Source organism: Coturnix japonica, chromosome 1 (genome assembly GCF_001577835.2).
Source record: "Coturnix japonica isolate 7356 chromosome 1, Coturnix japonica 2.1, whole genome shotgun sequence".
Lineage (NCBI taxonomy): Eukaryota > Metazoa > Chordata > Aves > Galliformes > Phasianidae > Coturnix > Coturnix japonica.
The window spans coordinates 108,491,465-108,514,982 of record NC_029516.1 but is presented as its reverse complement, the minus strand read 5'-3'; the positions used below and the strand labels follow the sequence as shown (position 1 = coordinate 108,514,982).

The window sequence follows — 23,518 nt, the reverse complement described above, 5'->3', positions numbered from 1 at the left end:
CAGTGATGCAGTGGCACAGGGTGCTCAGGGAGGTGGTGGAGTCACTGGCCCTGAAGGTGTTCAAGAACTGTGTGGATGTGGCACTGAGAGAACATGGTTAGCGGGCATGGCGGGGGATAGGCTGGTGGATGGACTACATGACCTTATGAGGCCTATTCCCATCTTAAGGATGCTGTGAGTCTGTTACTCATGGCATTCTTTATGGAAGAGTTTCAGCAGACTGGAGCCATGAAAGGTGAAATATGATATGGACACAAGAAAGCAAGGGCCACACCAGCACTTTGTTCATGAGGTGACATATTCCAGCTCACATCATTTGAACTGTAACACAGTCCAGCATAACACATTTAGCTAAAAGACAAAATTTATGTATTTTGTGTTTACTTGCTGTAAATTTATTATTTTTTTTACAGTTGAAAATATAAATACAAGGACATTAAATAAATTTACAAGAAACAGTGCAAAGGCAATTTGCCAACAGTTAAAGCGTTCACAGAAAAGCATTCTAGCTACTAGCATTCCAGTACCTTCTTTTATTAACATGTAGTTAAGACCTTGTGGGTAAACACAACAAACGCTTTGATCTCTCACTTTAAAGGCATATTCGACACAGTTTCAGACACAGGTGACCAAAAGAATCCAGGCACTGGATTTAGAACCTCGTGAGAGCTTAGTAGTGTGGAGGTTCAACAACCACACCAGAGCATCAGAAAGGTGTTTCACCAATGCATTTTGTTGAGAAGCGTTTCCAGGGATCCCTACTGAGACAGCAGAGCCCTTTCTCCCCTCCAGTGAACATCTGCCTCAAAAAGCCCCTTTCCAGGCATTGGCACTCTGCAGCGTGGCACTGGCTTTTCTCTGGCAGTATCCAACCTTCCTGCAAGAACCCACGGAGCACATGAAACAGCCACAGCCACACGCTTGTCTAAGAAGCACGGACAACATATGCTCACACTGTTCAGAAATCCTCACAGTGCTGCATGGCTCTGTTTTCTTCCAACCACTGCATATGAGAAGCCAAAAATCCATCTTTTTCAGAGAAATATCACGGAGGGAATTAAATGATGATTCAGGAATTAACTGAGGTGGGGGGACCTCAGAACTTGGTTTGCCAAGGAAGGACCAAAATGCAAGTAGAAATAGACTGTAACTGCTCAAGAGCTGCCCCTTAAAAATAGCCACTCAACAAAACAAACAATGTACTAGGCTACTAAATATAACAGCTAGCATTACTTTCTGTACTTTCTTTAATTAAAAACAAACAAACAAATAAAAACACTTTTAAATCACTGCAGATGAGAGATGGCAGTGTGTTTAGTATGTGGAACTTGAGATAAAATATTGAACCTGGTGAAATCAATGGCAAAAGCTCCCACTGACTTAGTCCAGCCACTAAGATAACTTAGCTACATTTAATAACTTATCACTCCCTCATTCTTAGTGCTCTATTTTTATGACACCCAGTTGACACCTCTCTGTGTTGCACTGAGGACACTGAGGGTTACAAAATAATGCTGTTCACATATCGAGTTCTGTCTCTGGCAAACCACAGAAAGTGATTTCACTTACTGAACACAGTAACTTCTGTATCATTCTGTTAATTATTTCAATTAAAGACAAATGCAAAGTACAATAAAAGTTGCAACAAAACATCAATTATTTTTCTATACAAAAGAATATTTAAATTTATATTACAAGAAATAAATATAAAACTGTCGCTAAGATATTTAAAGGCTGACGTTCTCCTCTTTATGTACAGCACTAATCTGCAGCTCTAACATACAAAAACTTGAAGACAGTATAGCTAACGTTTTTAAAGATAACACAGGAGTTGTAATTTCCTACATTTATACAATACTACTATGCATTATATCCAGATATTTAGTTGTACTGAAAAAGGTCTAAACAAAACTTTCCTTTAAGCGTAAAAAACCTCAAAAATTCCTAATGAAGAATCAAAATAGAAACATGCCAGCTGTAATTCAACATCCGAAATACCTTGTCAGAACAGGAGCTTCCTCCCTATTTTTTTGTCCAATTAAGAACTGTCTTTGTCAAGCCATTGCATGGCTGCCTGCAAGCTTCAGGACAATATATTAAATATAATCAGTCTTTGGTCTTCTCACATTATGTAAAACCGTTGAAGTAAATTCTCTACTTCGTGCTGTAAAACAGTGTTCTGTTCAAAAGGAAATCACATTTTCTCAGTGGAAGGTAGGCTTCCCCTCTTTGAAGTCCTTCTAAGTGAGATACGGCTATTTTGGCTGCCAGTGTCATCCTTTTCTTGAAATGCAAGTTGTTTGCCTGTAAAGTCCTGAAGACACACATCACCATTCTGCACACTGAAAGAAATACCATTCTTCTCACCACAAAGGTGGCCTGTAGAAACAAAAAGTGCATCCCCTTTCAGAGAAGGTCAGAATCAGCGTATTTTTCCAGTAAGCGTCAGGAGTTCACGCTATCTCATTTTATCACTGCAATAACTTCAAGATGAGGGTTTTTCTGTACACATTCTGTATCTATTCTGCTTGAAACAAGATCTGTGAGACTTTAATACATTGTGCATACTAAAATATTTCACATTTTCAACCACGAAGAACACAATTCTTGGAATGTAGACTCAGACTTGGAATCAGCATCACTAGATAAGATGCAAAATACTTCCAAACTCCAGTTTTGCATTAACTATAGTTAAGTTCAAGTTTCTCAGTTTTGCCATGGATATGAAATAAACTTGGAGTAAACACGGCAGTTGTTTTTTCCTTTGAAATGCATTCAACTTGCAACATTTATTTCTGGAAAACAATCAGAATATGACCTTGGTCCAAATACTTTTGCAGGCCATATTTAGATTGAAAATCTTACACATTTCCATATCCCTACAGTGATCATATGTAGTACCACTCCCAATTGAAGTCTCTTAATGGACTGAAACACCAGCTCCACAAATGCTCAACTCAACTGGATGAAATTTCATATATCAATGCAACTGCACTCCAGATAATTTTTCTGAGAAATAGGGTTTATTATTATAAATATTTTCACAAATGCTTTCAATTGGTCTTTTTTCTTTTTCCTTTTTCTATTTTTCTACTTTCTCAGAGAGCAGGTAAATTTAAGAGATGTGCCACCATCCTGATATCACATCTGTCACGGGATGGAATAAAATATCAAGATGGGAAAACCCAAAACAGTACTAGTATTTCTTTTGGGAAAGGATCATTTTAAAAACGGAGATTGAGTTCACAAACACAAATGCACATCTATTATTTACAGCAGAATTAATCAAAACACACATTTAATACTGTTATTTGTGTTACTATTTGCATCACTTCACAAACCAACATCGCCATGACTGGTTAGTGTTAAATCTACTGACAAGACAACAGTCAATACAGAATCTAATTGCCATTTATGGTTTTGGGAAGAGAAAAACTGGTGAGAAACATCAAGGCAGTGAAATGAGTTTACTACGGGAAATCTGATCTTCCCTGGTACGTCTGACAAGAAAAGTGCTTACAGCAGCTTTTGGTGAATAACAGCCTTACTGATAATTACCTACAATCTGAGATGTAAATCAACAAACCCCACTAAGCATAACATGGATACTTTAAATCTTTGTGAACCATCTAGTAAACCAGATGTGTGATATTATTTGTGAGAAAATCTGAAATATTTTGACCTTATATTACTATTGACCCTATATTATATTATTATGATGATTCCTAGAATCCTAGAATGGCTTGGGTTGGAAGGGACTCCAAAAATCACCAAGTTCCAACCCCCCTGCCACAGGCTAGAGCCACCAACCTCCAGATCTGATGGTACTACACCAGGTTGCCCAGGGCTCCATCCAACTTGGTCTTGAACACCTCCAGGGATGGGGCATCCACAGCCTCTCTGGGCAGCCTGTGCCAGCACCTCACCACTGCCTCTGTGAAGAACTTTTCCCTGACATCCAAAAATTGGTCAGCAATTCACTTCAAATTAGTGGGAAAGAGCACAGCATTGCAATGATACGTACCATTTCCATTTGCATGCACCGAATAATCATTATTCATCAGCACCGTTGTAGAATTTGTGGAGTTACTGTTTGATTGCAAGGAATTGGAAGAACTGGACACCCCTTGGTTTACAGTCTGCTTCTTTAAACCATTAGTAGCAGTTCTGCTCCAGTCTACAACAGATGGACATTAGAGAAAATTGTGCAACTCATAGAAGCAATAATGCAGTTCCCTAAACAGAACAAGACTCTGCAAAGAATATCACAACTCTCAATGCTTACAATTATTTGCATCTAGTTTGTTTTTTTCTCTTTAACTCCTTCTTAAAGCAACAGGCTTAGTTTTATGTCTATGTACCAAATCAGAATTTTCCAGAAACTAAAGAGATGACTGAAAATCATACAGCTTTATGAGAAGTCAACTACTGAATAACAAAATAATCAAACCTATTTATATATTTTTTTTTTATTTAAAGTTTTCTTTGTGTTTTTCTGAAGCTGCTGGCAAAACTACAATTGACTCAAACTGGAACAGATCTTAAAAGTTCTAATCATGATCAAAAGTCTTCTTCAAAGACATGCCCATATACTGCAGCAGCAGAGACCAGGCTGCAGTTAATAACTTAATGCAACAACTGCATTAGCTGCTGTCTTTAAAGAGTATAATTTCAGAGGTTTATTATACTTCGGGAAATAAATTACACCTGCAACTAGAACAACAGATTTTACTGAATTTAATAAAAAAGCATATTCTTAAATGCTAGGAACTTTGTGTATAAATTCTTTGGAAGAAGGAAAAAAAAAGAACAATAAAAACATTTTATGCTTACCAGAATTTTCAGCTAGCCTGAATTTCCCACAGCACAGATATCTTCTCCACTGCTTACGGACATTCTCCTTTGTTACGCAATAGAAGATGAAAATGAAGAACCCTGCAAAACAATGACATGGATGATAAACAACATTTTGGTTTCTTTCATTTGTTTTTAACTTCTAATCAGAAGTTTTCTTTGGTGAAAATGTTCACGACTCAGAACTCTGAGGAGTACTGTTCCACTGAACACAGATGGAAGATATCACATACACAAATGCACGAACCAAATATAACCAAATAACAAAGTGAATAAAGTTTCTCCTTTCAAATATGAGCCTGAAGCATCTCTGAGAACTGCAGCCAGTCTCTCTGAAGCGTTCTTGGGTACCTAAGAACCAGAGACATCTTGAAGATACTAAAAATAAGGGCAAAAACAAGGAACTATAATTACAACTTGTCTGCAAAAGTGAAAAATACTCTGAAACAAAGGGGAAACACTTAGAAATAATTGGAATCGATAACTGCTATTGTCTGTATTAGCCAAATGAACATGTAAGTATTCTGGGAAAAGAAAAACTGTGCCTGAAAAAATAGGATCATTGCGTATTGGCTACCTACATGAAAAACAGAAATTACAAGCATCTATAAGCTGCTCCAAGTATAGAGTTATACACCCTCTTATGTCTTTGCAACATAAAAATGACTTGTTTCCTATCTGAAATTGAACATCTCTGGGTATGTGTATGAGCGTCTATGTATTCATGCATACATATGCAAACACATACATATCTCCTGCTTTACTAGGGATAGTTTTGCTGTAACCTACAGTAGAAATCTTTCTCAGTACACTTGCTGGTGCTATTGAATATATACGCTGTAGCATACTGTAGCAGCGTTTACAAGTAGTGAACACTCAAATGCTGCTCTGACAGTAATACATCCTATTTTATCATGTTGGCCCACAACATCAGAGGCAGATGTTGGAGCTACAGCAGTAGAGGTTGAACTTTTTCACCAGTACCCCATTACATGTTGCTGCGGCATGACAGATGGCAGCAGAGGGCCACTCTGACACAACAGCATATCAAGTGTTGATGAAGCAGAGGTGTGCCACTGAATTCCTCCATGCAGAAAAAATGGCACTAACTGACATTAATCTTTGTTTACTGAACGTTTATGGAGACCAAACAATGACTGTCAGCACAGTGAGGTGGTGGGTGGTGCCTTTCAGCAGCAGCAACAGCGACATGAAAGACAAGCCACATTCCATTGCTCTTGTTCATTGTTGATGAAAATGCATAGCTAACAGTGGTGACTATTGAAAACTGGTGTTTTGTAGATTATAATTTTCTCTATTAAATTCTTTATTCTATTTCTTGTGCCCTTTGTATCCATGGAAATAAAAAGTATTACTTTCTGGTAATAATTTTGCAATAGCTTGATATATATTTGTTTTATTAATCATAAGCACACTTGCTAGTGGTCATTTACAGTACCCTGTATTAAAAGTAAACAAACGTTTAATATAATGCCTCTACTTCCTTATGTAAGATGGAATTCTGCAAACCTACTGTCATGATTTCTATTCTATGGCCAGGAAACCATGTAGGTTGCGACACATACCAAATAGAGGAGTAGTATACACAGAGATGCTATTTTCATTGCTTTAGTCTCCCTGGGAAATTATTCCACCAGTAATCTAAAGAGCATTCAAAGAAAAATTTGGATTCAAAATAAAACAGGAAAATTTAGGTACACTCAGGTAACAGCATGCAGCTACAGTACCTCATATCTATACAAAAACTTTTGAAGCCCCTGAAATCTGCTTCTGGATATGTCCAGTAGTATCCCAGCCTCTGCAGAGCTTCATGCCTTCATATCTATTAAAGGCAGTGCTTATAAGGAGACATTTTAGATACCACAGCCTTGTCTGTCTCAATGGCCCTTTGATGAATGTCACACTTCGCCCTCACGACTTAGTTGTAAGTAGGAAAATAATACCATTGTATGGGGAACTGTTGATCATAGCCTGAACCTCTGATTAACCACCTGAGGCAAGCAATGAGTCAGCTGTGGGAGCACAGGTGAAGATAATTCAGCTGTACTACCAGAAGGGGTGGAGCTTGGCTCCACCTCTCCCAGATCTCATTTATGGACTAACCACCACTAAGGTAGGTTCTCTTTTTCTGGAGATCACTTCCTTCGTGGAGTTTACTGCAAACCTTCAACATCAGTGAGCGTTTTCCCTTTATCCTTCTATCACAATAATCTTTCATACAAAACATCTGTATAATCTCTGTCTACCTATTGACTGTATAACCATACAACCATTTTAACTAAGTTAATTGTATTATTTTTTGAATGCTTACAGTAACTGAGTACACAATTAATCTCTTGACATACTGTCACTTTCCATGGTATCTGGTTTGCATATATTTAAACTATAATACGGCTATAAATATATTATACATGCAATTAGTAGATAGCTTTTCTATATCTTACTTTAACATAAAACTACATTAAAGCAGCATAATAATCAATTTAATCAACTTGGTAAAGAGCTTACCAAAATCACAACTTTGTTTCTGAATTATGAAAGTGCCATTTTCAAATGTTTCAAATGTTTTGTTCATTATAGTGTTGGCAGTAAGCTGACACATAAAAGCATAAACTTACCTTGTAAAGTGTTGAAGATGGTGAAGAGGTAGGTAAAAACCTCATTTACTGTGAAGAAAGCAAATCCCCAAGTAATTCCCAACAAAAATGTGAGACCAGCAACACTCCGAAGGTCTTGAATGCTTGTTTTTCTCTGAGCACCAAGTTGTTTTTTCTTTTTTATGCGACACAGCTGGATCAGCACAACAATGAACATGCTGATATTGATCAGGAATATCACACAAAAGTATCCCACAGCAGTAATATAGAAGACAATTCTGTTTTTAATCCAGCAGCTAAAACACAAGAATAAAGTCCGTCACCCATCAACAGAAAAAGAAACTGAAATAAATACAAGATAAAGGCATATTCTGTTTTAATTACAAGTCATTTTTTGCTTATTTAGTAAAAAGTTGTAGGGTTTTTTGTTTGTTTTTTATACCAAAAGCAAGTGCATTCGTGTAGACAGTTACCACAAAGTATGCAACATATGATAGAGCTATACCACTGCAAAGCTCTCTCACTGCTTCTTTCCTTCCCCCAGCACTGAAGAAGAGCTATTTAGTACAATTCCACCCCTTCCCTTCCCAAAAGAAAAGAAAGCAAGCACCTCCTTTTATTTAACTTACAATTCATCAGGTCTTGTTTTTGAAACCCTCCCAGTGGATATAAGTCCATAGTTATCTGGTGATATTGCCAACACAATAGCCACAACTACTGCTGGTAACCCTAAAAGATTAGACAAAAAAAATAAGTGAAAATCTTGACAAATATAATATTATAACTTGAAACTAAATGAGGCATTCAAGCTGTGCTCAGGAACATAAGGTGGAGAGAAGCCACAGTTCCTCTCTGCAGCTAGCTCCAAACTTTCTCACTTAAGCAACAAAAATTGTTACATGTCAAACTGATTTAAAACATTTAATAAAGTAATAAAGCACACTCAATTTTATTTCTTATATCCATTTAAAGAAAACAATTGTATTGATTTTAGTGCCTTTACTAGTGTGTAACTCAAGTGGCCAAGGATGATAACAAGGGCAATAACAATCTCTTCATCTTTGAGCCAGTTACATCTGCCTTGCCACTTTTTGTTAGTAACAGTGCTATTCCAGAAATGGAACGTATATATCTAATTGCATTTATTTTCAAAACACAACTGATGCAGTCTGTCTAACTAATGGAAATAAGCCATTTTGAAGGGGACAGACTCTTTACCAAGATCTATTGTGACAGGACAAGGGGAAATCATTTCAAACTAAAAGAGGGGAAATTCAGACTGGATATAAGGTTTTTTGTTTTTTTAATGATAAGAGTGGACAGTAGATGTCCTGGAGACATTTCAGGGTCAGGCTGGAACGTGGCTTTGAGCACCCTGATCAAGCTCATAGGTGTCCCTGTTCATTGCAGGTGAGCTGGAATAAATGACCTTTAAAAGTCCTTTCCAACTCAAACCATTCCATGATTCAAATTTGGTTTTGCTGTACTTGCAAAAGGAAGATCCATTATTCCCTTACATTCTAACAGTCTGTTTTCCACATTGCAATCTGAGAACACCTCTACTTAGGGAGGAGTTCACTACCTCAAAGTTGGAATTAATACCATCAGATTTAGTGATAGTGAATACTTTGCAATTGATGGTAGTAACATTTAGCAACGGCTTCTTTTTCATTTCCAAACAGTGTCACCTTTGCAGGAATATTTGGTGAGTTGATAAATGCACCTAGAATCCAAAAAGTAAAGTCAACACATACCCCAACCAACAAGGCAAAACTTGAGAATGTATTTCCGCACATAGGTATTAAATACTTTCACCAGTGCAAGATACATGTGGAAAGCTTCTAGGCCCATCCAGGTAAACGAAACCAAGAGAAAATAGTGAAGAAATACAGCAACCGCAATGCACAGGCCTCGTGTGTTATACAACGCAATCCATGAGTCAAGGAGGAAAACCAGGTTGAGGAGAAGTAATGCAGCACACAGCTGAATTAATATTTTGGATGGATAGTCTCTCCGGATTTTCCTAAAAAGCAAGTTGAAGAGATGACATCAATTGTTCCTGTATCTCTGGCTTACTTTCTCTTTTGTATTCTTTAGTTTATAAATGGAAAAAAAAAAAAAAGAAAAAAAAAAGTATTTATATATTTTCATTTATAAACAGTGATTTTTACACTGAATTTATACATGGGACAGAATGTTTTATATCACATTTCCAAATTAAAAGTCCATATGAATAAAGTCTGTTATAGAAAGATTACACAGATTTAAACTATAGCTTTGATTCCTAGATATCAATGCCTCTTCTTTTTTTAACATTATATGCTAGGCAGCTTCTTGCTATACTACTTTCAAAACACAAAATGAGTATTCTTTAGCGCTAACCTAGTTTAGACTTTTGACTAGGCTTCTAAAACCTTAATAGAGCCAAGTATTTATTATTGATGGGATAATGAGAGAGTGAACAGGTGCCAGATAAATTCTAGGAGGATTTCCAGAACATACCATGGAGGACATCTTAACAAAATGTTCCAAGATAAATTTGTATATTTATTAATAGAGACAGAATCAATAATTATTGGAAAAGACTTTGCTGTGAAGACTAAAGACAAATGTAATTGAAGAATAATGGGAGCTGAGTTGAACAGATACTTACTCAAAAGCTATGTAAGTCACAAGAGTGATAGAAAGAAAAATTGCAGACAGGCCACAGCCTATATACGATATAAAAGTAAGTACCAACTCTTGCGTGGGACTTAAAGGAGTATTTCCATACAGATTCTAAAAGAGAAAAAAGTCAATTTCAGAGAGCATACTTCTGAAATGGAAAAACACAAACAAAAGAAATAAACACCTGAAAATGCACAAAACAAAACATTTTCTCCATGGCTCTTGTAAAAGGTTTGTTGGAAAACAGAAATGTCAATACAACTGTGGAGGTCTGATTAAAATAATTTTAAATTGCATTTATTCAAACTTTTTTTTTGTACAGAACATACAACGGCCTAAATGTATGAGCTGCAGTTTAATAAGCACTTAATCAGTTTTTACTTTAATGAAACTCAAGGCCTTCATTCAACAAGCAGCTCAAGGACATTAGTAGTTTTACAGCTCTATGTACTAAGCATGAAGGGAACAGAATTGAATTAGTATTTAGTAAGTTGTATGTATTTTCTGAATTTTCATTTGCTGAATATGCAGCACGATTTAGCGTTTTCTTGAATTGAGATACGTAATTTTTGAAATACTTACCATTAAAACTGCAAAGCTTGTGAGGTGGTTGCATGAACAAACTGTTTCATTTACTCTGCTTTCTTTAACAATGCAACCATCATAAGACCAGCCTCCATGTCCACCTGTTAAAGAAAACAGCCTTGTAATTGATTAAAGCACGGCTTTCTACTAGTAATGCGGGTTAGCATACCCAAAGCAACATGATATCTTAGGTGATATCGAGTACTTACCATTTTTATTAAAGTCCCAAAAAACACATCTAACTGTTGAATTATCCTGTTGGGAGGTAAAAATAAAAATGATAATTTTTAAAAACGATATTTTACTTAACTGTAAGTTTATGATCAAGAAATTTCTATTATTTACAGAATACAGGGTTGAATAAATACTACATACATCAAGTATACCTGTTCTACATGAATACTACATAAACTTAAATGCAAAGAAGAGATTAGTATCACAATATGCAGGTAAAATCATGAAGAACAAATATGAAGTGACCTCACAAGAGGTAGGTCTCCCACCTATGCTGATACTCCATTCCTGGTAGAACACTATGAACATTGTTTCACTGCCTTTCTACACTATACAAATTCTTTCAATTTTTCATCCTTCCTGATTTTGTATGTATCAAGAAATTCACCACACTGAAAAGGAAAAACTCATTTTCTTTAGCAAGCATCTGATAACTTTATACTAACAGCATGTTAAAGACTCCCTCCCATGAAAGCCTTAAGAACTGTAGGAGTAGTACACTATACTTCTCCAAACAGTAATAATGCTGCCATTATATCTCAAAACTAGTAGAATCCCAACAGTTTACAATATATGGGATAGATCCTGTGTTTCAGTTTAAGAATCAGACTTACTTGGCTTTCTGGCCACATAGCACCTAAGAATGTCATGACTGCATTATCTCCCTAGCAAACCCCTCTGTCAGGCTTTCACATAAGAGCTCTTATTCTTTGGAGAATAAAACAAGAAGGGCAGGTAGAAAGGATCAAAACTTCAGAGCTGACAGAGTAAAATTACATCAAATCATGAGAACAAAAATTAATATAAACAATAAATAAGCAAATATGAGGTTCTGAAAGTCTATCTGGAAATGAAATGTCCTTGCTAGTAAAGCAGAAGCAATTTATCTGTATTTCTAGTACAGTATTTCTTTTACAACAACTCCAATGGAGACAACAAAAGCAAATTCTGTCAGCCAAAACAAATCATACCTGATTAGGTCTGATATTCTGCAAAGTAACAGTCACATTTGCCTTTAAGTTGCTAATTGTGAGGTTAGCAACACTTGATGATATAACACTGCTGATTAAAGATGCATTCTTCAAGGACTGATCCTACAACAAAAAAAAAATCCGATTTTAAAATCAAAGAAAAGAACAGTAGATTTTACAAAGTTCAGGTATAATATGAATTGAGTATTGGACTAAAATAATTTCTTCTTAAATAAGGAAATTTTAAAATATGTTTTATGGCCAAAAACAAGTCAGTTCAGATTTTATTTTTGCTCAAGTGCTGAATTTAAACTCTTATGAACAGTGGATTAAAAAAGTACCTGGAACACACTGGTCTTTTTAAATAAATTGAAAATAATTCTAGAAGCCAAGTCCAGCTCTTCAGGAGGTAAGTTTGTGAGCAGTGATGAAGGAAGCGTAATTGATCCAAGATTATTTAAGTCGTGAATTGCATTAGGGCCAAGAGAGATCTGAAAAATAAATGCAAGAGTTATGCCTCATTTCTGTCACTAAAGAAAAATTAAATTATGCCTTATATCCAGTTTAGAACTCTGAAATACGCATCTCTCAAATCACTGCCAGGAAATCACTGCTGCTCTCTCATTTCTCTTCTGCTCAAAGGAATAAAAAGCATCTGCAGGCCTAAAAGTAGTGCCACTTCAGTACCAGAGAACAGTTCCAGTACTACTAACAGCTTATGTTAAGATATTTCCTCCTCTGAGAGGACGCAGAGTGCCAATATTTGTTCACAACTTTCCATCTTTCCTCACTTAAGCCTCCAAGGGCTGTATTGTCCAAATCAGAACTTCCTTAACCTGGAGAGAAGGGGGTTCTGAGTGAGAGAAAGTGTATCCAAAATTTCTAAGCACTTTTTTCTTGGCAAGACTAACTACTCATGAGTGACAATTGTATGAATGTCATTACTCAAGCAATGTAGTAAGTTCTTTCCTGGCACTGACAATTTCCTGCAATTAATCTTCTAACACATGCGACAACACTCCTTGACAAATTTTAGCACTGTCAGGGTAGATGATTAAATGACTCATCATTCTGAGTTCTCGTGGCAAAATTATGCAGCCAAGCACTCTGATGTTCTCACTGTGCCCTCTAACAGCCCATTAGACACAGGCCAGTTTCTGCTAACTCAGTTGCTTAATTTAGCCCATCACAGAAAATTAAAGAAAAAATTCTGAAAGATTTCAAAAAGCAAAGCCTTTTTTTGTCTGAAAATAGCCTGAATTAAAGACCCTGAACTTGTGACATAAATGCAAAATAGAAGTCAAGTTATAAATATGATAAATAATAAAACATAAACACTTTAAACATGAACTTATGAAATTTCATAAAATTTAGAATTCTCAGTGTCCTACCTGGAGATCAGATGAATCCTGGACAGCAAAAGAGATTTGGCTGGAGCGGATGCTACTGGCTTTTACAACTGCCAGAGCCAAGGATGGGGAGGAAAAATCAGCAGATATTGTTGAAAAGTTCAGTTTTAAGCCAATATAATCCACTACTTTTATAATTCTGTTAAGAAAAAGAGAAGCTTAGTATTACCAAGCACAAAGTTGCGGTTATGGAGCAGCAATCCAAACACTATTTAAAATACAGCTTACTCTTCTCACTTACCATGGTTTGAACACAAAAATGTTTTTTTCATAGCATATATTACAGTACAGCAAAGTAACACTATAATAATAGTCCTTTCCTGTATAAGCAAGTCAAAGAACAAGAAACATTCTTTTGGACTAAAATTATTAAAAAATGAAGCACGCTGATGGTAATTTATCAAGACAGTCAATACAACACACCTTTAATCTATTGCCAGATGGACCTACCTGTTAGAAATTTGGGGTGGTAGTTGTTGAGAAGCTGTCAGGACTCTGCTAACCTCACTCACCATCCGTTCTACATCTTCTGACTCTACTTTTCCAGCTGCTAAATCTTTTTCTATTTTGGATACTATTTGCTCAGCTGTGGTGACATTAATGGTGGTATATACGGAAGTTGTGTATGTGGTAGCTGACAATATCTTTCCTGTGACAAAAGAAAAGTTGTACATTTTTCTAAATATTGAGCTTTAGAAATGAAGTAAGCAGAAAACTTAAACAATTTTCTTGAGTGGAAAAGCTTACCACAGATACACGCATGTTACATGAAACAGTCTTTTTTCTTCTCCCTATCAGCTACTTTGCAGTTAGTAATACTTACAGTCTTAGGAAAACATAGAAAAAAATTTCAAATAGTCATTATTGACTATACTTTATATTGATTATAAAATCACCATAAGAGATGCTAAATAATCTATTATTCAGATTTTTTAGCTATTGGGTGGCTGCCAGAAGAAGGAAATCGGGAGAAAACCAGAAAAACTAACTATCACAGTCAATAAATATTGTGGCACAAGGTACCACTCATCATAGCTAGAGGCATCAGAACATGTTCTAAAATGAGTAAAGTGATTTGAAAGTTGTGTCAGGCTTGTCATGGTAATTGGAGGACGATAGCTAAGACATGTAACTGAAATCTTGTTTAAAAAAAATGAAAGCAAATTCAGTATATGGAATTCAAATTAAAAGATATTTTTTATTTTTCACGTTTACCTGTGCTTCCGTTAGGCAGGCTACCATGGCCATCAGCAGTAGAATGAGGATGAGAAGCTGAGACAGAATGTTTGACAGGACTAACAGTAGGGGTTACTGAGAAAGTAGTAAGGGGAAGAATAGGTACTGCAGTAATGTTATCAGAAATCTGTTGGGTTAAATCTGTAGGAAGAGGAATTTGTGCAATAGAGCTGGTGGTAGTTTCAAAAGGTGGAATTGCTATTGGAGGTTTGGGAGGAAGCTCAGAAGGGGAAACTGCAGTAGGTTTAGTGAAATTTACAGCAGGAGAAATGATTGTGATAGGCTTGCTAATATACGTAGTATCAGATTTAATTGAGAGAGCAACATTAGAAATAGATTTTGTTGCAGGTGTGGAAGAGAGAATTGTAGTGACAGATTTATTAGAAACTATGGAGAGAAAAGTTGCCATGGTATGCTGAGCAAGAGACTCAGTAGAGGAATATGTAGTGGTATCAGTAGTGGAAGACAAAGAAGTTGCAGTGGTAAAGGTTTCCGAGAGAGGATCTGCAGTGGAAGATGTGGAGAGAGTTTCAGAAAATATATTTTCTGTAACTGGGGGGATCAGTGGTATAATTGTGGGAGTTTGTTTTGCAGAAATCACAGTGGGGGAAAGAAAAGCACTAGATTTGAGGGAGGAGACAGCAGTCTTTTTATGGGTAGGAAGAGAATGAGAGGACGGAATCCATATGGGATCAGGCGGCAATTCTATAACACTGTTAAAAAAAAATACAACCACATAAATACATATTAAATTTATCATTATTTATATTTTAAATAAAATTAGCTGCAGTAGAAGAATACGCATGGATGATGTGGGAATATTACTAATAGTCCACATTTTAAAATTCATCAGGTCAGATGTCACATGCCCTAGTGACAAATATTACTTCTGTAATCTACTTTGTTATAGTTGTTAGTCCACATACAATATCACTTCTTTTTGTTGGCTTTGGAGGTGACATGATTCTGAACTCAAAAGCTACTGGTACCACAGGAAAAAAGAAAAAAAAGAAAAAGAAAGAAAGAGAGGAGAAGAAGGGACACGGAGGAAAGAGAAGGGAACTGCACAAGAAGACATTCGTCAACTTGTGCGTTCCTAGCTATCATATTGCAACTTGAAAGTTCATTCTACTTATACATTAAAAAGATAATGAAATAAGCATGCCAATATGTTTGTATTTATACTTACTACATTTTTAATTCTTCAGCAGACAAGGAACAATACTTCAGTGATGAACAACAGCACTGTTCTGAAATGACAAAGAAGCATTAACATAGTTTGCCATGAAGCATAAAAAATGCTTATACCATTAAACATGTTATTCAAACAAGGGTGTGTTTTACAGTTTGTTTGTGTTTTTTTTTTCTTTTCTTTTCTAACAATACTGCATTTCTGTCATGGGTTAAACAAAAATCTACCTGTGCATAATTAGTTTTGAGTTTTTTGCTCAATGCCTCAGAAATTTCTCTTTTTAGAGAAACCAGAATGGAAAGCTGTATGCTTTGAAACACAGAAAAAAAGCATATGCCACTCTATACTATCAAAATACAACTAAGAAAACTGAGCTACATTATAAACTTTGAGAAACGCATTTGTGTTCTCAAGTAATATTACAGATAATACTTTCAATATAAAAAATGCTTTATTAATGTAGTCAGCAACTTTATATGAAAGTTGTTTCTTTTTTTACACCAAAAAAAAATCAGAAAGCCTGTATTTTTTATGCATTGTTATTCAAAAAACAATTCTTTTTATTTAAAATTAAGACGGCTTTTTTAGGTACTTGGAAGTCAACTGTAAAGACATGACAGTTAATCTGATGAGATTGTGTTTAAAGCATAACTTACGAATTTTGCCTATTTCTTCTTTTTCTTCTAAACTGCTTATGTTCTCTTTCTTATCCAGCTTTATTATGAAACTGCAATGTGTACTATAATAAGAAGAAAAAGCCTTAGATACAAGAAATAATTATGTCATTGCAATACCTGAATCTAATGACAAATAATAAATCAGAAAATGCTTTTTTCCCCCTCTAGGCTTTCTCGAACCTGGGGAAGCATGTAGAACACAATGTTGGGCTAAAACAAAGAGCAATATATCCATTTCTAGCAGCTCATTTCCTTGTTCCTCTACAGACTCTGCAAATTCTTAAATGTGATCTTCTCTAGTCAATGATAGCCACTAAAGAGTAAGTAATTTTGTAAACATAATAAAAACCTCCCTTGTTACTGCAGAGAAAACCCAGAACTAGCAAATATCCTAGATGGCTGTTAGTTGCCTAAGGAAACCTAGTGTTCTCTCACAAGTTCTAAAAAAATAAGCTTACATGACTCAAGCTGAGAATTACACTTTTTACATTTACACCTCAATTACATGAATCCCTATCTAAACTAGCAAATATACAGTTCTTCCTCAGCAGCTCAAACACATAAGTGAACATAAAGGGAACATAAAGATGAAGCAAAACTTCTTTATAACTAACAAGAACATGGAGTACCTAACTCTTGTCAGTGTATGACACAAAAGCGTGATTTGACTTTCCATCCATTATTATTGGGGGATTTGGATTTTTGTTTGATCCAAAACCAGTAAGATAAACCCTCAAGTTCAAGTATATTGGAAATTCCAGATTTTGTTTCAGGATATACTGTTTTCAAGCCAATCTTTTAAAAACATTGCCAGTTTAGCTGTGAGTAGCAATTACATTGACAGAGATTATCTACATTTTAAGGTTTCCAGGATCGTCTGTGTAGAGCAGCCTTGCCATTCTGATACTACATAGTTTCCAGACTCGTAAATATCTTCTCAGGATTGCCCTGTTCTGAGCATGGCTGGATTCCCAAGCTGAAGAACAGCTTTGGAGAAGAATTACTACTTGAAAGGAGGCTGAGGCAAAGTGAGGGTCAGCCTCTTCTCCCAAGCAACAGTTACTGGACAAGAGGTGATGGCCTCAAGTTGTGCCAAGGGAAGATCAGGATGGGTACTAGGAAGAATTTCTTCACAGAAAGAGAGGTCAGGCAATAGAACAGGCTGCCCAGGGAGGTGGTGGAGTCACTGTCCTTGGAGGCGTTCAAGAAACATATAGATGTGGTACTTAGGGACATGCTCATGGCTCAGTGGGTAATACTGGTGTTAAGTGGACAGCTGATTATAACAATCTTTTCCAAACTTAATGATTCTATGATACTCAGGATGTTTGAAGTAATTTCCTCAGAAAGACTGAGTGACTAAGAAGCTGTGTAACTCAGCTAATTTGAAGATGAAGGAAAAACATGGCAGGTTAGTCTGTGTTTAAACAGAAGATTAATGAAAAGCAAGGCAGTCTGGTAAACAAACAAAATAAATCATTAGTAAGTATAATGGGATCAGAATTTCTTTCCTTACTAGCCTGCTTATATTTCTCCAGCCTGTTTCTCAGACTCGACTTACTAGGAAATATTTCTTCTGTTATACATCCACATGATGATATATCACAGGCTCTTAAATATGCAGCAGCTATTAAATATATGAAATTAAAAAAAAATAACAACAACAAACCTCTGGTTTTCTGAACTGCATTCCATAACGGATGACTATAACAACAAGGAAAAATAGAATAAAATTGTTTTGTCAGGAGAAAACAGGACTTATGACACTATCATAAATAAACTGAAAAAAAGTATTCCAAACAGTAAAAACAAACTTACCTCACTCATTTCTTGCAAGGTTTTGTTGAGCTCTGATATTCTGTAACACAAGTAACAATCATGGAAGATTTCTAGTTATGTTTCTAAAGACAATTACAGCAGTATTATGAAAGGAACAAGCAATTACCAAGGGAAAAAAAAAAAAACTTTTTTTTTTTAAACTACAACAGCTCTTATTGTACAAACACTTAAAAAGGAATGAACACGTAAACAATTGCCTTTTATTAGTCACTTAGCAAAATACATTTATAACTGGCACCAGAGATCTTAATATCAATCCACATACTTGCAACCTATTTAAAAGAGCAGAAGATTGATCTTAGTGTTGCCTTTTGGCAAGCAAGCATTCAGAACAAAATTCTGAATTCATGCTGAAAGCCACTGAAAGCAAATTAGTAAGAGTTATAGCTTTCTAAAACAAGCTGACATACTAAATAATCTATAGTTCACATTTGTAGGTATTGTTACTATCATTATTGCCTTCATCATCATCATTATTATCACTACTAAGATCACCAGCATATAAACAACAAGGCATTTGAGCCTTGTTAAACCTCAATGAAACTGAAGGACCTGAAATGTAATCAGCAAATGTATCATTTCTTAAAACAAACTCTTGTGGTACATAAAGCAAATGAAGACTATTCTAATTAATAGAAACTTCATGTTAAGGAAAAATAGTTTACATTTCCTGACATTTTAAAATTATTAAGTACAGGAATAACATGAAGTGAAGAGTCTACTAATTACACGAACTGTCTTAATGTTTCTGAAATATGGCAAAGATTTCAATCCTTATTCAAGCTTACCTCAGTTCTTGTAGGGTTGAGGCTGCAATTGGAATAAAGCTTGAAACTTGACTGTCAACAGTTTTGTTATTAATCTGTTAGAAAGAAAGATACCAGTGCTAAATAAAATGAGTGAACTTTAGCATTAGAAGAAACTTACATTCACCTCATGTATTTCAACAGAAACACATTTGGAAAGCCCAAAGAAAATCAGCACATTTTCTCATAAATACACTTCAAATGATATTTATCATGCCTGTGTTGTTACAACTTAAGGAACTGCTTCATCTAGAATAAACCTAATTGAAGGATTTAACTTGTGAAAATAAAGAGGATAGTGACACATCATGCTGGAAAAACAGAAAGTTGGCTTAGTCAGCCATAGTGATTTTAGACCAGAAACTGAACAAACTTTCAACTGCATTGGTAGTGCAGCAACTGGACAAGCTAGATAAATCCTGTTCAATACAGAAGGATGGTTTCAGGAGACGTTATCACTGTGGAAACACAATACAATGCAGATATGGCTCATGCTTTTGAGATACTGGTGCCTAACTCTGCCCATACTCTGAGTTTCAGTAGTTCTCTGTGGTGACTCTGTTGACAGCCATCATACTTGCAAAGACTGGCACATAAAATCGTAGACTGAGTGTGGATACAGATGTATAGCAGAAAGGTACAAGCAACTGTTAACAAGCCCATGGCCTCTTTGTTTCCCATCTGCAACAATCAAATATTCTTAACTTGCCAACAGAATGATGCCCCATTTCAGAGTACCTCAACATGGATTAGTTTCAAGGTGCAACCTAACCTAATGTATGCTCAAACTGTCAGTATCTAACAATGCTGGCCTCCTCAAGTGCCTAAATTCATCTCCAAAGAATTTAAACTTGCAGCTAGGCAGTTCAGACCTCCCTCCGTACTTTCCAGTGTTACCTCCCTCTTTTCAGTGGTGAAATAGAGAATAACGGCCCTTGCTTATACTATGTTTACTTTCTTACACTTACAAACAAGTGTAATGTGTCTAAATTTTAAGAGAGTATTACTGTAAGCAAATTGAACCGTAAATACTATAATAAGAATCATGTTGGAGATTTAAGCATCTTAAGCATTTTAAGCACAGACTAAGAAACAGATTTCAACCTTCCTTTTAAATATGTTTTACAAGAGAGAACACTTACTACTTCTATATTTAGTGATGTCTTATTTTCTTCTCTTGGACGAAGTTTTACCTTGCCCACATAGAACACTAAAACCAAAATGAAAAAAATGTATAAGAAACTAAAAACTTAACATGGCGTAACAACCTTGTGATGTAAAATAATTCGAAAATTAAAAAAACAACACCACCATCATGTGTTCGAATGCAAGGGAAATAAGAACATTTAAAATAGCTTATCTGAATATTCACTGTTTTTGCAATTGTTCTTCCACCTCTTCCCTCACTGTTTCCACAAATAAACTACACTTACACCAGTCTCATAACTTCATCGTTCTCTGTATTTTTTGAGTTTTTACAGTAACACCTGTAAACAATATTTCAACATCTGTTCCTGATGCAGAACTTACACTCAATAAGACAGACACTACTAACATAATATTTTATTTTCCCAGTTCTGTGATTCTTATCATCAGTTGCACATACTTTGATAAGAAATCAAGGATCAAAAATACTACCATGTCATAACCACAACAATACTGAACAGCACTTTTAAATTAAAAAGCACATTTTAAATCATTTTTAAAGCTGCACACAATCTCTAAATTAGCGAGACAATTTATTTCAGAGGTAGCTTTTATATGGCAACTAAAGGTTGCCTCATTACACAGAGAATAGATTGGCACGACTTTTGTAAGAAGAAAGGAAAACCACTGACCTGAGTAATTACAAACAGACGATACGTTGCATAAAATGGTTTCTCTTGCTATATTTTGGAGGGGAAAAAAACAACCAAAAAACTATTGAGTAAAAGAGCTGCACTTAAATCAAGTACTGACAAATACATTTACATTTAAAATTAGGAAATGATTGTAACACTAAGAATATAGATTGGCTCCATAAACAGAAAACAGATGCTGTTTTCTCTGCTGTTATCATTAACTAGTAGCAAACGAGATGAAAACATTTTCTTTCCTTTTTCACTTTTACTGTTTCTGTAGCCCAAATATTTGCTTATTATAACTTAATATTCATCCGTTTTATCACCATCAATGAACGCACCACAAAAAATAAGCAGCACCGGCAACTTGATTTTGTTTAAAACCACTTATTTGTGTGCCACCTAGTCTTGCTTATGACTTCTACAAGCCACGAAAATGCACAAAATAATTAAGGTAAAAGAGTAATAAAAAATTGCTACTGCTTCCAGTCCTCAATGATTATTGGATAATGTAGCTGCAAACTTCTTCATAATGTCAAATTATGCCAGCTAGTATGGCTCCAAGTCAACTGTTCTACCACTTACACTGCCTCAGTGTAAATACATTCCAGCTTATCTCAGTGTACTCCTACAGACTGGAACTGCCCTCAGAACATCACGTCTGGGTTCAGATTGCTCCAGTCTACTTAAAAGCACAAAGATGTTTTTTGTTAATAGAACACACAGGTCCTGAAACTTTCTTGTATCTTTGTGACTCTTCATATTGCTGTTCTGATCAACAGAATAACCAGCCTTTCTATGTGTAGCTCTCTAGGCAAGCACAAGTAATTCTAAGAAACGTAAAAGAGTATCACTCGTGATATATTTATCCTACCTGGTGTTACAGTGGAGTAATAGTCAATGATGTCAGGAGTTTCTGTTTAAAAGAAAAATATAAGTTTTAACATTTTTATTTCAAAAGACCATGAAATATGAGTGATAAAAATGTTTCCCAGATTCTACTTCAGTGTGTCTTCCCAGAAGTTTAAATACATGACTATTTATAAGGGAATTCAGTTATTTTCTGCATTAGACATGAAAAAAACAGCATTGAGTGAGATCCATCCAATCTGATGCTTATGTCCCCATCTGAGCCATCTAAGCTAGCCTCCGTATTATTTTTTCAGTTGAGAAAGTGGTGCTTTTAAGGCTTGATTTCCATTTGGTCTGTTCTACATGGGTATTTCAGTGTTCATGTTCTAAAAATGTATTTCTCTCCATCAACTATGATAAATAGCAAGCTATCTTGTTCAGATACAGACAGGCAGGCACCTGTGCTGATAAAGGATGAATCTACTTGTCTTCAAACGGGCAGATCAGGAAACAAAGTGCAGCAAATTCTCCTATCGGAAACTTACTGATGCTATTTGGCAACTAATTGCAAGAACATATATAATTTAAGTGTTTTTAAAGGAATCCCGTAGAGATTTGAGTTTCGTAAAATACTTTACTACAATGAAGTATAAAAAACATTCCATCTGTGGATGTACCAAAAGTTTCTATACGCCCGCTTAAAGTAAATATGCCCAATTTGGGCTTCTGTATACAATGCAACATTCTGCATAAAAAAAGTTAAACAGCTTTCTGTTAGTACAATGCATTTTGAAACCCTAAGACTTGTGGAGAGTTAAAATACAAACTGGAGACAAATGTATTTTAAGACAGTTTAAGAAAATAATTTGGACTAAACAAGTATCAATTAAAAAAATATATTAAAAAGCAAACTTTCATGAATGCAACACATTTCCCTTCAGATGTGATTGTCCTCATGCTAAATCTCACCTGCACTTTCTGCAGTATCATCTGAAGCCATCTCTGAAGAAGGAAAGTCAGTGGCATTAAAAACAATAAAAATAAGATAAAAATCTAAACAACTAAAAATCTAAAAAAAAATAAAAATAAATCTAAATCTAACTAAATCTAAATAAGAAAAGCATAAATAAAATCTTGCCTGAGGCACTATTAGGATAGGTGACAAAAGTAACAATAGAGGAGTCTGGAAAAAAGGAAAAGAAAAAAAGATATTAATGTAGTATTTTATTTCTATGTATTTTGGAGAAGATGTAACAATTCCACCAGGAACTAAATTTTAAAGATCTAAATTGCCTTTCAGGAACAATTTTTGTGCCTGTTATAAACTGCTAACATTAATGTAACTCTCTGAATAAGAATATGAATGCAAAAAGCTGGTGACAGAGTTTCTTGAGATAACTTCCTTTTACTGGCTTCATTCTTTTGGACGAGGGACATTAGTTTTGTCTACCTAATTTCTCAGCCCAAAAGCACTTTTCCTGCACGAAATCACAACTCTCAGAAGCAGAGATGACACACAGGAAAACTGTTCCCAGGGAAGCTATTTTTGCAGAAACCATGTATAAATACAATAGTTTGAAGTGATAAATACTTTTAAGTTAAGGGGAAGAGGGAAAGGAGGGAGAAGGAAGGAAGTCCAGAGAACAGAAGAAAATTTAATGATTGCTCAGGATGTGCTTACAAAGCAGATTTTGTGTCAGAGAAGGAACGTAAAGTGGTTCAGAGATCACTTTGATC

At 35.4% G+C, this 23,518-nt stretch overlaps 1 protein-coding gene across 4 annotated transcripts in view; it reads right to left on the bottom strand.

Annotated features, from left to right (window-relative positions):
• Nucleotides 1-370: 370 nt before the first annotated feature.
• Nucleotides 371-23,518, bottom strand: part of ADGRG2 (adhesion G protein-coupled receptor G2) — a 52,374-nt gene continuing 29,226 nt past the window's right edge. For 2 of the 4 annotated variants that reach the window (XM_032441054.1, XM_015886244.2), the window contains exons 6-29: nt 22,920-22,964; nt 22,751-22,783; nt 21,804-21,845; nt 20,927-20,974; nt 20,231-20,298; nt 19,071-19,144; nt 18,262-18,301; nt 18,113-18,147; nt 16,423-16,505; nt 15,764-15,824; nt 14,554-15,287; nt 13,789-13,987; nt 13,321-13,477; nt 12,271-12,420; nt 11,930-12,052; nt 10,934-10,979; nt 10,722-10,825; nt 10,126-10,250; nt 9,227-9,495; nt 8,102-8,201; nt 7,494-7,768; nt 4,834-4,935; nt 4,025-4,177; nt 371-2,379 (exon numbers count right to left, since the gene is read on the bottom strand). In XM_032441054.1, coding sequence (XP_032296945.1) covers nt 2,195-2,379; nt 4,025-4,177; nt 4,834-4,935; nt 7,494-7,768; nt 8,102-8,201; nt 9,227-9,495; nt 10,126-10,250; nt 10,722-10,825; nt 10,934-10,979; nt 11,930-12,052; nt 12,271-12,420; nt 13,321-13,477; nt 13,789-13,987; nt 14,554-15,287; nt 15,764-15,824; nt 16,423-16,505; nt 18,113-18,147; nt 18,262-18,301; nt 19,071-19,144; nt 20,231-20,298; nt 20,927-20,974; nt 21,804-21,845; nt 22,751-22,783; nt 22,920-22,964 — 3,251 coding nt within the window. In that variant the 3' untranslated portion in view covers nt 371-2,194. The remainder of the gene's footprint in view (nt 2,380-4,024; nt 4,178-4,833; nt 4,936-7,493; nt 7,769-8,101; nt 8,202-9,226; nt 9,496-10,125; nt 10,251-10,721; nt 10,826-10,933; nt 10,980-11,929; nt 12,053-12,270; nt 12,421-13,320; nt 13,478-13,788; nt 13,988-14,553; nt 15,288-15,763; nt 15,825-16,422; nt 16,506-18,112; nt 18,148-18,261; nt 18,302-19,070; nt 19,145-20,230; nt 20,299-20,926; nt 20,975-21,803; nt 21,846-22,750; nt 22,784-22,919; nt 22,965-23,518) is intronic. The other 2 variants (XM_015886254.2, XM_032441059.1) reach the window with 2 other exon arrangements.